The 15,386-nt window shown below is 43.4% G+C and overlaps 1 protein-coding gene across 1 annotated transcript in view; it reads left to right on the forward strand.

Moving 5' to 3' along the window:
• Positions 1-15,386, forward strand: part of LOC126252411 (sodium channel protein Nach-like) — a 197,728-nt gene that overhangs the window by 171,596 nt on the left and 10,746 nt on the right. Inside the window, 2 exon segments of the mRNA XM_049953336.1 lie at positions 7,006-7,219; positions 13,270-13,480. Of these exon segments, the coding sequence (XP_049809293.1) occupies positions 7,006-7,219; positions 13,270-13,480 (425 nt within the window).

Below are 15,386 nucleotides of genomic sequence, written 5' to 3' on the forward strand. Positions count from 1 at the left end.
ACAAAAACGCGTTTCGTGAGACGACTCTCTCATCATTAGGTTCTCAGACTCAGCTAATGAGGTAGACCTTTACAGTGTAAGCTCAGAAGCTGAATTTTGCAACTTGATGATAACACTGCCTGTCGAAACGCGTTGTTGACTTGTCTGTAGGACAAAAAGCGGTTCAACGGTACCAGTTGTTACTGAATAGTAGAAAGGCTGTGTTATTCACCAGATAACTTTTGCGCCCAACATAATGGTAGCAGAAAGCGAACCTCCTAGCACAGAAAGTTGTTGTTGTATTCAGACGGGTTGTTTGCTCTCAGCAGCTGTCTTGCCCAGACCAAATTAGACTACAACAAAAGTAATATTGGCAACACCATGAGTAACAACATTCACTCCAAAACGGAGATAGCATCTTCAGTATACAGGATGTTTCAAAATCACAGTGTCAAATGTCTGGGGGTGATAAGTCACGGGGAGCAAATTCTGCTTATTATCGACTATGCTCTTGAGAGGAGGAAGGACGGAGGCACTCCGCAGCAAGTGTATGTAATAGGTATTGTCTATAACGCAGTCATCTGACCCGTGTGAAAGGGGCTAGGCCGAGCAAAATTAAACTTCCTGTTTCGCCTTTAAAATGTCTTACTCTGCTTCGAGCTACTCGTTCTTAAGGTTTTCTTGCTGAAAAGCATTCTTTCACTGGGGTGGGTAGCATACAGTACGCCTCATTAGTACACCACACTAGTTTTCTGAAGTCGTGTCGTCCTTGATTCTTATGAGTGCTTGTAGTTTTATTCTTTCACAGTTGCTTTATTCCATTAACTTCCTGTGTGCTGGAATTTACCCGTCACATTTGTACAAGGGAAGTAACTTTTCAGACGATTTAAAGCAAATCTCTCGGGAATAACGGGATAATTTCCTCTCAGTGAAGCCCGCAGATTAATTTCCGAACGAGGCCGAGGCAGTTACTTTATTTTAAACGCAGAAATACAGTAGAGTTTCTAGAGTTTTACCACAACAATCCACTTCTCTTCTGAGCAACTACACGTCTTTCCACTATGGGTACCAGAACATGACATGAAGAAAACGCTTCTTCAAAACAAGCGAAGCTCCAGGATAAAATACATTGCAAAGAAAGCAAAAAAAAAAAGACTAATGTATTCCTTGCTTGTTTTCTGCAGAGTATTTAAAGAAATACACATATTAAAATAAATACAAATAAGGGAAATGAAATGTTAGGTTGGTTTACAAAATTTTGAATCCAGTCTTATGCCATAAGAGTAATCCATCTAGCTCATGTTCTACTAACAACACCACACATGAACCTAAGCAGGTGCTCAAAGTGGCGAAGTTCCACCTGATTACAGTCGTTGCAGCGATGATGCGCTGCCTTGCCTTCTCTTCTAAGATGCCAGGAGTGGTCTGAATGGCATTACGTGCTGCCTATATTCGTTCGACTAGAATGTCGCTGTTCTGTACAGGCGCAATACACACGCTACGTTTGATGTGACCCCACACGTAGAAATCGAGTGGTTCGAGGTCGAGGTGAAATTGGCTCTGAGCACTATGGGACTTAGCATCTGAGGTCATCAGTCCCCGAGAACTTAGAACTACTTAAACCTAACTAACCTAAGGACATCACACACATCCATTCCCGAGGCAGGATTCGAATCTGCGACCGTAGCGGTCGCGCGGTTCCAGACTGAAGCGCCTAGAATCACTCGGCCACACCAGGTCGAAGTGAATGTGTGCCCGTGGCTCAGGGCGCCTGTCTGAATTCAGTTCACACCAAACGTGCAGTGAGGTGCTGACGCACACAGTGATTAAAACATTGTGGTGCAGCCTCATCTTGAAACCACATTTTCACCCGTGCATTCAGTGGAAGATACTTTAGCAGCTTGGGTACGTCATCTGTCAGAAAGTTGAGACACATCGGGCCGTCTAGACGGGGTGCCAGAATAAAGGGTCCGACAATAAGTTCGCCGTCGATGCCCGTCGACATGTTTACTGAAAACTGTTGTTTGTGATGTACGACCACGATTTCACGCGGGTATTTTAGTGTCCACACGTTGGTGTTCCCCCCCATGAACCATGGACCTTGCCGTTGGTGGGGAGGTTTGCGTGCCTCAGCGATACAGATAGCCGTACCGTAGGTGCAACCACAACGGAGGGGTATCTGTTGAGAGGCCAGACAAACGTGTGGTTCCTGAAGAGGGGCAGCAGCCTTTTCAGTAGTTGCAAGGGCAACAGTCTGGATGATTGACTGATGTGGCCTTGTGACAATAACCAAAACGGCCTTGCTGTGCTGGTACTGCGAACGGCTGAAAGCAATGGGAAACTACAGCCGTAATTTTTCCCGAGGGCATGCAGCTTAAATGTATGATTAAATGATGGTGGCCTCCTCTTGGGTAAAATATTCCGGAGGTAAAATAGTCCCCCATTCGGATCTCCGGGCGGGGACTACTCAACAGGATGTCGTTATCAGGAGAAAGAAAACTGGCGTTCTACGGATCGGAGCGTGGAATGTCAGATCCCTTAATGGGGCAGGTAGGTTAGAAAATTTAAAAAGGGAAATGGATAGGTTAAAGTTAGATATAGTGGGAATTAATGAATTTCGGTGGCAGGAGGAACAAGACTTCTGGTCAGGTGACTACAGGGTTATAAACACAAAATCAAATAGGGGTAATGCAGGAGTAGGTTTAATAATGAATAGGAAAATAGGAATGCGGGTAAGCTACTACAAACAGCATAGTGAACGCATTATTGTGGCAAGATAGATACGAAGCCCACACCTACTACAGTATTACAAATTTATATGCCAACTAGCTCTGCAGATGACGAAGAAATTGAAGAAATGTATGATGAAATAAAAGAAATTCTTCAGATTGTGAAGGGAGACGAAAATTTAATAGTCATGGGTGACTGGAATTCGTCAGTAGGAAAAGGGAGAGAAGGAAACATAGTAGGTGAATATGGATTGGGGCTAGGAAATGAAAGAGGAAGCCGCCTGGTAGAATTTTGCACAGAGCACAACATAATCATAGCTAACACTTGGTTTAAGAATCATGAAAGAAGGTTGTATACATGGAAGAACCCTGGAGATACTAAAAGGTATCAGATAGATTATATAATGGTAAGACAGAGATTTAGGAACCAGGTTTTAAATTGTAAGACATGTCCAGGGGCAGATGTGGACTCTGACCACAATCTATTGGTTATGACCTGTAGATTAAAACTGAAGAAACTGCAAAAAGGTGGGAATTTAAGGAGATGGGACCTGGATAAACTGAAAGAACCAGAGGTTGTACAGAGTTTCAGGGAGAGCATACGGGAACAATTGACAGGAATGGGGGAAAGAACTACAGTAGAAGAAGAATGGGTAGCTTTGAGGGATGAAGTAGTGAAGGCAGCAGAGGATCAAGTAGGTAAAAAGACGAGGGCTAGTAGAAATCCTTGGGTAACAGAAGAAATATTGAATTTAATTGATGAAAGGAGAAAATATAAAAATGCAGTAAATGAAGCAGGCAAAAAGGAATACAAACGTCTCAAAAATGAGATCGACAGGAATTGCAAAATGGCTAAGAAGGGATGGCTAGAGGACAAATGTAAGGATGTAGAGGTTTATCTCACTAGGGGCAAGATAGATACTGCCTACAGGAAAATTAAAGAGACCTTTGGAGAAAAGAGAGCCACTTGCATGAATATCAAGAGCCGAGATGGAAACCCAGTTCTAAGCAAAGAAGGGAAAGCAGAACGGTGGAAGGAGTATATAGAGGGTCTATACAAGGGCGATGTACTTCAGGACAATATTATGGAAATGGAAGAGGATGTAGATGAAGATGAAATGGGAGATATGATACGGCGTGAAGAGTTTGACAGAGCACTGAAAGACCTGAGTCGAAACAAGGCCCCCGGAGTAGATAACATTCCATTGGAACTACTGATGGCCTTGGGAGAGCCAGTCCTGACAAAACTCTACCATCTGGTGAGCAAGATGTATGAAACAGGTGAAATACCCTCAGACTTCAAGAAGAATATAATAATTCCAATCCCAAAGAAAGCAGGTGTTGACAGATATGAAAATTACCGAACTATCAGTTTAATAAGTCACAGCTGCAAAATACTAACACGAATTCTTTACAGACGAATGGAAAAACTAGTAGAAGCCAACCTCGGGGAAGATCAGTTTGGATTCCGTAGAAACACTGGAACACGTGAGGCAATACTGACCTTACGACTTATCTTAGAAGAAAGATTAAGGAAAGGCAAACTTACAGTTCTAGCATTTGTAGACTTAGAGAAAGCTTTTGACAATGTTGACTGGAATACTCTCTTTCAAATTCTAAAGGTGGCAGGGGTAAAATACAGGGAGCGAAAGGCTATTTACAATTTGTACAGTAACCAGATGGCAGTTATAAGAGTCGAGGGACATGAAAGGGAAGGAGTGGTTGGGAAGGGAGTAAGACAGGGTTGTAGCCTCTCCGCGATGTTATTCAATCTGTATAGTGAGCAAGCAGTAAAGGAAACAAAAGAAAAATTCGGGAGTAGGTATTAAAATTCATGGAGAAGAAGTCAAAACTTTGAGGTTCGCCGATGACATTGTAATTCTGTCAGAGACAGCAAAGGACTTGGAAGAGCAGTTGAATGGAATGGACAGTGTCTTGAAAGGAGGATATAAGATGAACATCAACAAAAGCAAAACAAGGATAATGGAATGTAGTCTAATTAAGTCGGGTGATGCTAAGGGAATTAGATTAGGAAATGAGACACTTAAAGTAGTAAAGGAGTTTTGCTATTTGGGGAGCAAAATAACTGATGATGGTCGAAGTAGAGAGGATATAAAATGTAGACTGGCAATGGCAAGGAAAGCGTTTCTGAAGAAGAGGAATTTGTTAACATCGAGTATAGATTTAAGTGTCAGGAAGTCATTTCTAAAAGTGTTTGTATGAAGTGTAGCCATGTATGGAAGTGAAACATGGACGATAAATAGTTTGGACAAGAAGAGAATAGAAGCTTTCGAAATGTTGTGCTACAGAAGAATGCTGAAGATTAGATGGGTAGATCACATAACTAATGAGGAAGTATTGAATAGGATTGGGGAGAAGAGAAGTTTGTGGCACAGCTTGACCAGAAGAAGGGATCGGTTGGTAGGACATGTTCTGAGGCATCAAGGGATCACCAATTTAGTATTGGAGGGCAGCGTGGAGGGTAAAAATCGTAGAGGGAGACCAAGAGATGAATACAGTAAGCAGGTTCAGAAGGATGTAGGTTGCAGTAGGTACTGGGAGATGAAAAAGCTTGCACAGGATAGAGTAGCATGGAGAGCTGCATCAAACCAGTCTCAGGACTGAGGACCACAACAACAACAACAACGTTGTTGTTGTTGGTATTCACATAGCTGACTTTCGTAAGACCACTTCGCTAAGACCACTTCGCCTGTAAACAACCCACATTATACAAACTGACTCGGCAATGTATTGCTACATAAACCACTGTAAAAATCGCATAAGGCGTTCGGAGTCAGCTGTTCCAGTGGCCTGTACCTCTTGCAGAGTGGAAAGTGTGCTGATGGTGCGCTCTCCACACGGAGGTGTGAGTGACGTCCATATCTCTTCCGATCGCTTGTGCTCTTGTTGACTAGTTCGCCTCATCTATGCCTAGTACTTTCTCTTTGAATTGCAACGTACGTTGGTGTGATGCTGCCTCTCAGAGCAGGTGCGTGGCTATGCCACAGGCTACCATGCGGAGCAGGTGACTGGATTGTAGGTAACACACATCGCATACGCACGACATAACTGACTAATTTTAACAGACGCCTAACGTTGCTGGGAAGCGTCAGTGTCTCTAACATAATTTGTTCCACAAGACAAGGTCTATCGCACCTAGACGTTTGACGCAGAGCCGAAAGGAACTTTGTTGCGTTGATCGCGATGTACCTAATGGAGGTGGCTTATCGGAAGTAAAAGTCAGAAACACCATGTATAACTCAAATATTAATGGTGGTAATGAGCAACTCAACTTTCCACCTTTCCTGATTTCTGGCTGTTCTTTCATTCTATAAATACTGACACTACACTTTGCTTGGGCTAAAGAGTGGATTACAGTTCTGTTGCTGTAGTTGACATCACACTGTGTAAGAATGGAAAACATTTTATTCCATTCCATAGCGTCAAGAGCTTTCTCCAAATCTATGAATGTAACCTATGTTTCCCTGTTTTCCCTAAATATACCCTCCATTACTAACCACAGCACAAATATTGCTCCTCGGGTGGCTCTGTTCCTCTTAAAATCAGACTGATCTTCTCGTAATCTGTTTAATTTTTCTTACCATTCTTTGATAAAGTACTACCCTGGGTGTTTTTAAAGCGTGTAAAACTGGACTGAGTGTACGGTAATTTTTGCATTTGTCTGCTTTTGCTTTCTTGTAATGTGCACAATAGTTATATTCTTTACAAAATCTGATGGAGCTTTGTCAGTTACATAAATTTCGTTTTCAAGCTTTTGTATTTGTTACTCAAGCCTTTGGCCTGATGCTCACGAGAGTACCGCTAGTATTTCATCAATCCCTGGGTACTGCACCTTCTGGATTTGCGAAAAGCGTTTTGAAATTTGGAAAAGACTATTGTATCTTTCCTGTCATCTTCGCCCACATGTCCTCATTTTCAGTTGGCATAATTGTTACTGGTCAGCTGTACAGGTGGTCCAAATAATGTTTTCAATTTATTATATCTTGCTTCCATTACTCAGTGACCTTACTCGTCTCTAACCGTCATATTCCTTACTTTGTGCTATCTACAGTGAGTGTTTACAAGTCTGTGTGCCACATCCGAGACATCCAGAATCAGTTTGAATATCTTGTTGCATTTTATCGCTGCCCATTCTTCTTCTGCTTTGAATGGAAAACTTCGTAGTTGGGCTGACAGCTCATGAGAGGAGATTCAGTTTCTATGTCTGAAGAGTATCGTAACATTTACGCAGGCGGTGGTTCTTCTTTGAACAAAGTGTGGCTGGGGGTGCTTGCAGGTGTGCAAGCTGGTGGTGACGGTGAAGCAGGTGCAGGGCGGGCTGCAGGACAGCGACGTGCTGAGCTTCTGCGAGGCGGCCTTCTGCGCCGTGGGCGACGCGCTCGCCTGCGCCGACGCCTTCCTGCTGCGCCAGATCGTCGACTTCTTCGAGGACGTTCGCAACGACGATCGCTGCCGCGCCGCACTGCTGCGCTATGAGAAGTACGGAGCTCGCAATTCGTCTTCCCTCCGTGTTAACGGTGCACGGAGAAATATGTGAAACTTTTCACCGCCCTTTCTTGTCATTAAAGATAGCAACGATTTATAGAAATTACCTATATTATGTAGAAATGATACCGATATTCATACATAACTACACTCTAAGACAAAGGAACGACGCACCGCCAGGCAATTATCCGAACTGGATGTGGTGCACCTGTACAGATAAACAAATGATTACAATTGATTACAATTTCAGAAAAACTGGATGATTTGTTCAAGAGAAAGAGCTTCACAAAGTCAGCAAGTCAATAATGCGTTGACCAAATGGTTCAAATGGCTCTAAGCACTATGGAACTTCTCAGTCTCCTAGACTTAGAGGCTGGCTCTGACCACTATGCGACTTAACTTCTGAGGTCATCAGTCGCCTAGAACTTAGAACTACTTAAACCTAATAAACCTAAGGACATCACACACATCCATGCCCGAGGCAGGATTCGAACCTGCGACCGTAGCAGCAGCGCGGTTCCGGACTGAAGCGCCTACAACCGCTCGGCCACTCCGGCCCGCTGCGTTGATCCACCTCTGGCCCTTATGCAAGCAGTTATTCGGCTTGGCATTCATTGCACAGGTTGCTGGATGTCCTCCTGGCGGATAACGTGCCAAATTCAGTCCAAATGGCGCGTTAGATCGTCAGAATCCCGAACTTGTTTTAAGCTCCCTGCCCTTAATGCTTCAAACATTCGCAATTGGCGAGAGATCCGGCGACCTAGCTGGATAAGTTGGGGTTTGAGAAGCACTAAAACAAGCAGTAGAATGTGCGGGCGAGCATTATCTTGCTGGAATGTAAGCCCGGGATGGCTTGCCCTGAAAGGCAACTAAAGGGCGTAGAATATGGTTGATGTACCGCTGTGCTGTAATAGTGTGGCGGATGACAAGCTGAGGGGTTCTGCTATGATATGAAATGGCACCCCACACCAGCAGTCATGGCTGTTGAGCCGTAAGGGGGCGAGTCAGCTTGATATCCCACCGCTGTCCGGAGCGTCTCCAGGCATGGTTTTGCTGGTCATCTGAGCTCGGTCCGAAGCGAGACTCATCATTGTAGACATGACAACTCCACTAAATGAGATTCCTTGCCGATGACGTGTCTGGAGACGCCCCGGACAGCGGTGGGGTGCCGAAATGACCGTCGCCTGCCATGAGACCCGACAACCAGCCGTGTGGCTTGGGTGCCATTTCTTTCCATAGCCCCCTTTGGTTCTCATATGTGGTACCCTTACAGCACAGCGGTACGTTGACCATATTCTATGCCATTTTGTTGCTCTTCGTGGCAAGCAATCCTTATTTCGGATTTCGGCAAGATAATGCCTGCCTGCAGCCGGCAAGACTTTCTACTGCTTGTCTTCGTGGTTGACAAACCCTACCTTGGCCATCGAGGTCGCCGGATATCTCCCCAATTGAGAACGTTTGGCGCATTATGGGCAGAGACCTAGAACCACTTCGGGATTTTGACGATGACAAGCGTCAATTGAACAGAACTTTGCACGATGTCCCTCAGGAGAACATCTAACAACTCTGTCAATCAATCCCGAGCCGAATCACTACTTGCATTAGGGCCAAAGGTGGACCAACGCGTTATTTCGTTGGTGCCTCTTTTTTTTTGTCTCAGAGTGCACTTCACTGCCGATTTATCGACCGCATCGAAGCAATTTCCCAATATATAAGAGTTTAATCATTTTATTTTGTACATTCTTGAACTGGGTATTGGATGTACAACACTGTGCAAAACTTACAGAAAAAAGTAAGTTTCGCGTGATATGCCTCTGCCAAGTAACTTGGACCACACATAGAAATATATGCTGTAGCGTAGTACAGAACATAACTGAGACAAATACGAAGTGAGACGAACAGAAATAATAATTTTATTTAATGAAAATAATCACACTCAAATCGGAGCGATTTGTGATGGTCCACTAGACATTACAAAAGGCGGGAAACGGTTCTTAATAGGATGTGTGATTGCCACGGACGGCGATTCATGCTGTGCAATGTGCTTCCAGGCTGGCTACAAGGTCGCTAAGGAGTTATTGTGGTACTGCGCTCTGTTGCTCCATCAGCGTGGCTGACAACTGCCGGGTGGTCATTGATGCATGTGGACGTATTCCCATCGCATCCCACAAGTGCTCTGTGGGATTTAAGTCGGTGCACTAGTGGGACGAGTTGGGAGACGCACCGCAGCACGTCACGTACACCAGCGACCATCCAGAAGTTGTCAGCCGCGGTCGCTGAAGACTGTCACGCCCTGCCACAAGGACTCCTTGCCAACCCCGTAACCAGCATGGGAGTACGTTGCAGAGTATGCATCGCCGTCCGTAGTAATTACAGACCGTATTAACAACCATGTCGCGCCTTTTATAACGTAAAGGAGATCACCATAAATCGCGCTGAATTAAGTGTAATTATTGTCTTTACATAAAAATGTAATTTCTGTTCGTCTCACTGCGCGTTTCTTTCAGTTACCTTCTAGACTATGCTGTAGCAGCTCCCAGGTTTCATCGATGTTCCTTGGCAGTGAAACATTATGCGAAAGTTACTGTCGTCCTAAGTTTTTCACAGCACCATATTTTTCATTGTATTTCACACACCCTATCAAGTGAGGTTATGTGCTCTCCACACTGTGGAAATGTCATATTTGAATAACTACTGCAACGTTCATCCATCTGAATCTGTTCGCTACATACAAACTTGGACCTCTCTATAGAAATTTTGTCCACACAGTACTCTCTGTTACCAAATTAACTATTGTTTGAAGACTCTGGAAGTTTCATATCAACCTATCACTTATTTTAATTAATTTAGGATACGGTTTCCTCTCTGATAACTGCGTCGGCACAGTTCTAATGTATTTAACCCTCTATAACAAATATTATTGATTTTAAAAACAATGAAAATTTTTGATAGAAGTTGTGTGTAAATCAACAATGACCCACCTCTCAAAGAATAAATATAAATAGTAACAGTTTCCTGTTTTGAACCTAACAACCATTTTCTTTTTCAAATAAGAGTCTACCTCAGTGACATGTCAATGATCCGATACATCAAAATATCGATATTATACGTTTGATATGGCGTCAATGTTGTGATCACTAATACGACATACCGGTACTTCGATGTATGGATGCCACCGAAAATTTTACCAGTTCAAATAGTGCCATCTAAAATTGCTGCAGTAAATATGTTTTAAATACTGACGGCAACTTTTGTTTTAGAGCAGAGAATGAATTCATTTACACTAGCATCTGTGATAGTTGAAAAACATCCTAGAATGTCTTAACTCTAGGGTGTGTCCCTTTAGTATGCAAACTAGAAACGCGGGGTCCATGTCAAGCAGTTAGGATTGTCCGGATATAGGATGATCCGTTTCAACACTCATTATTGCCTCAGCTCAGCGTTTTTCTTCTTTTTTCTCAGTTTGAATTTCGTCCTCATCAATTTCGTCTACTTTGCTGAAATTTGGCTATTGATGGAGTCATATTTATTCGTATAAAACGAAGCATTAACATTTCTAGTATAGTTGTGATATGACTAAAGAAGAATACAACAACGCTTCTCTCTCTCTAGGCATATATGGTATTTTACGGACTATGAGACGCACTTTTTTCTTAGAAAAAGTGCCTCCAAAATTCAGGCACTTCTTATACTCGAAATTAACATAAAAATGTTCAGTGTTTGTTTCAAAACTCCCACCAGTGTTAAAGATGGCCATATATTCGATGAAGAGGGAAACCTATCTCTATCTCACATTAGCAGTGCACCGATGCGACGAACATGAGTTGCGGGGATTCACAAGCTTGCTAACAACGTCTCCTTCCGCCCCGCCATCACAAACCCAGAACATTGTTATGCGTCATTGCACCCTACGGTGCCAGTGAACTTGAACAGGAAGTGATATGTGCCATCGGTAACAGAACAATACTTTTGCTAGTAGCTAATTTCGCAGTGGGAAAAAATAAACGGTATTCATATTATGAGGGCTACAAATTGAAAGTAATAACATATGCAGAAGAACGTGGAAACAGAGCAGCTGAGCGATATTTCGGCCCTCCACCAACGGTAAAAACCAGTCGCGATTGGCGGGCTAGTAAAGAGGAACTGAAAAAAATGAGGACTAAATGTGCAAATAAAGGATTGAATGAAAAATGTCCAAATCTAGAAGATGATGTACTGAAATGGATTCAAGGATACAGTCAATATAGCACTGGAATTAATACAAAAACGATTCACATACACGCTCGTGAGCTAGCGTTACAGTGGAACTTAAAAGACTTTAAGGGTGGAGCTGGTTAATGATACAGGTTTATAAAGCGTCAAGGACTTAGAATGCTAACTAAAACCAAAATATCTCAGAAAACGCCACAAAAGTATGAAGAGAAAATATTGTTTTTCCATCGCTTTATTATTCAACATCGAAAGAAAACCAGTGTGAAACTAAGCCAAATAGCGAATATGGACGAAACCCTTTTGATATTTGATCTGCCGAGTAACAGAACTTATGCCATGAAAGGTGCTAAAACTAACTTTAAAAACAAGTGGACATGAAAAAATGCACTATACTTTTGTCCTTTGCCGGCCGAAGTGGCCGTGCGGTTCTAGCCGCTGCAGTCTGGAACCGCGAGACCGCTACGGTCGCAGGTTCGAATCCTGCCTCGGGCATGGATGTGTGTAATGTCCTTAGGTTAGTTAGGTTTAACTAGTTCTAAGTTCTAGGGGACTAATGACCTCAGAAGTTGAGTCCCATAGTGCTCAGAGCCATTTGAACCATTTTTTTTTTTGTCCTTTTATGTTGTGCTGACGGTACTAAACTTAATCCAATGATCGTTTTCAATAGCAAAACTGTGCCTAAACCTTCCGAAATACGGCCAGAAGTTGTTTTCATGTAGATGACAAGGATTAGATGGACGAGGCTGGTACGAAATTATGGATTAAAAGATTGTGGGAGAGAAGGACAGATGCTTTATTAAAGAATAGTTCTCTTCTTGTGTTAGATCAGTTTGGTGATAGTTTGAAAAATTCTGTGAAAAGAAAATTGAGACAGGGAAAACACAGCTTGTTGTTATTCCGAGAGGACTTCACAACTGCAACATTTAGGTGTCTCGATAAATAAACAGTTTAAAGTGTATATGAGACAGGAATGAAATAAATGGATTATGGATGAAGCACATCAAGAATTCACGACCAAGGGAGCTTTAAAACGACCTGCAATCAAACAAGTGTGTCAGTGGATAAAACAGTCAGCCGGCCGAAGTGGCCGCGCGGTTCTGGCGCTGCAGTCTGGAACCGCGAGACCGCTACGGTCGCAGGTTCGAATCCTGCCTCGGGCATGGATGTGTGTGATGTCCTTAGGTTAGTTAGGTTTCAAAAAAATCAAATGGCTCTGAGCACTATGGGACTCAACTGCTGAGGTCATTAGTCCCCTAGAACTTAGAACTAGTTAAACTTAACTAACCTAAGGACATCACAAACATCCATGCCCGAGGCAGGATTCGAACCTGCGACCGTAGCGGTCCTGCGGTTCCAGACTGCAGCGCCTTTAACCGCACGGCCACTTCGGCCGGCCAGTTAGGTTTAACTAGTTCTAAGTTCTAGGGGACTAATGACCTCAGCAGCTGAGTCCCATAGTGCTCAGAGCCATTTGAACCATTTTTGATAAAACAGTCGTGGTCTAGAGTGAAGGAAGACATTATTGTTAAATCTTAAAATCTCAAATCTTTCAAGAGGTGTGGCATAAGTAACGCACTCGACAGCAATTAAGACCATCTTATATATGATGAGGACAACTATGACGACGAAGATCAAGAAGAAAATGAAAGTTCAGATGACGATTTTCCGGGATTTTAAAGGTCAGTTCGGTTTTATAAACGAAGAATGTTTTTAGTCTGGCTTTGCAATCTAACAACAAAAATGGTAAAAATGTTATTTTTTAAAAATTTTAAGAAATTAAAGTGTGTCTTATCTGTAGCGTCTTATATCTCGTAAAATACGGTAAGCTGTGAAAATGGAGCAGGTAACAAGCTAGACGTAAGAGTAGTGCGAGCGAAGCTGACGTGGAGTTGTGGCAGCTTCCGGAAGGACACGGAGGGTGTGCTGGGCCAGCTGAAGGACTCCCCGAAGCCGCAGTGCGTGTCGCTGCTGCTGCAGTTCCTGCTGCCGCTGGTGCAGCTGAGCATCCGAGAGCTGGCGCCGCTCTACCCGGACGTGGCCGCGCTAGCGCTCAAGTCAGTGTGATTTATTATTTTAAAAAAGAAAGTTTTCTCTATTTCGTGTGGCGCTCTTTAGTGGTAACTGAAAGAGGAAATTAACTGGAGTGCCGTTAATTAAAAGAAATAGCCAAGTAAAAATACGAAAAAATATGAGTTTAAATTATAACGCGGCACAGATAAATTTACCACTAAGCGAGAGAAAATTAATAATTTAATATTTTGTCTACCCTGCTTTGATACCGTGGAGTGGACTGACCGTGCACATCGTTTGTTGACCATATGCCGATCACTAATATTACGCGTTAAGCACAGAAGCGCTGCCCGGAAACGGCGTTTACAGATCGGCTTAATAGATCTCCGGGATGCACGAGTAGCTGCTACAAATTCGAATATCAGTGATGTTCGACAGCGGCCAGCAAACGTTATGTCGGCAGTCTTGCAGTTCTCCTAGCTGGAACGTAGAAAAGTTAGCAGGCAAGGTTTACATTGGTAAGCCGGCCGCGGTGGTCTAGCGGTTCTGGCGCTGCAGTCCGGAACCGCGGGACTGCTACGGTCGCAGGTTCGAATCCTGCCTCGGGCATGGGTGTGTGTGATGTCCTTAGGTTAGTTAGGTTTAATTAGTTCTAAGTTCTAGAGGACTTATGACCTAAGATGTTGAGTCCCATAGTGCTCAGAGCCATTTGAACCATTTTTTACATTGGTAAACAATAACTATAATTCATATTTTGACGATGCTTTTACGCAGATAAATATTTCACACACCTTGAAAATATCTTTTAACTACAACTTCATATGTTACAAAATCATTCGAGAGAGCGATCATTGAGAGAAAGCGGGGACATCAATAAAGAGCGGGCTCCAGGAGAGAGAGAGAGAGAGAGAGAGAGAGAGAGAGTTGTCCAGAAAGTAAGTTCCGATCGGTCGCGAAATGGACACCACAGTGAAAACCCGATGAAGTTTGGAAAGATGTGCTGGGTAGTGTCTCTAGTATGACCGTCTATCGAATCAAGACGCTCTTTTGAGTAGTGAGCGCACTGTGAGCGAGTAATGGTGCCTAGAACAACGATGGCTCCTGCCAAGTAGGTGGGCCCGCTTAGAGGCTTCGCCATAATGGATGCAGCCCACCTAACACAACTGCCACGCACTTCCTTCTTCATGGCAATTCTCAGCCGCACTCTGCAGGGGCAGTGAAGATGCTCCTGCAGCCTTTTCGATGGGAAGTGTTCGATCACTCCCAACACAGCCCTAATTAGCTCGTCCTGAATATCATCTCTGTTCACATGAAATGCTGGATACGAAGACAAATACAACACTTGGGTGCAGCCTACGTGCTTTAGACCAGCGTAGAGAATTATCGGAAAGCACAGGCGGGCCGCGCGGGATTAGTCGAGCGGTCTAAGGCGCTGCAGTCGTGGACTTTGCGGCTGATCCCGGCGAAGATTCGAGTCCTTCCTCGGGCATGGGTGTGTGTGTTTGTCCTTAGGATAATTTAGGTTAAGTAGTGTGTAAGCTTAGGGACTGATGACCTTAGCAGTTAAGTCCCACAAGATTTCACACACATTTGATTTTTTTTTTTTTTTTTTTTTTTTTTTTTTTTTTTTTTTTTTTGTGTAGCACAGGCGACTCCCTTCTATGACGATGGTGTTGGAAATTTGGTATAACGCTACGACAAATGTCAGTCGGAGCGGCGGATATGTAGAAAAGTATCTTGAAAGTGTAGCTAACTCTTGCAAATAAAATGTTTCTGATTTTCACTGTGGTTTCTATTTAGCGACCGATCGGAACTTACTTTCTGGACAACTCTCATATACAAGCAGACAACTGAACGTAACTTTACTGTCATTTTCCCTCAGTCTCTTCCTGTTCTCAAAGTCTCTTGTGGGGAAAAATGTTCAAGAGACTTCGCTGCACTCCTTTCCAG

The sequence above is a fragment of the Schistocerca nitens genome, chromosome 1, assembly GCF_023898315.1.
Source record: "Schistocerca nitens isolate TAMUIC-IGC-003100 chromosome 1, iqSchNite1.1, whole genome shotgun sequence".
NCBI classification, from domain to species: Eukaryota; Metazoa; Arthropoda; class Insecta; order Orthoptera; family Acrididae; genus Schistocerca; species Schistocerca nitens.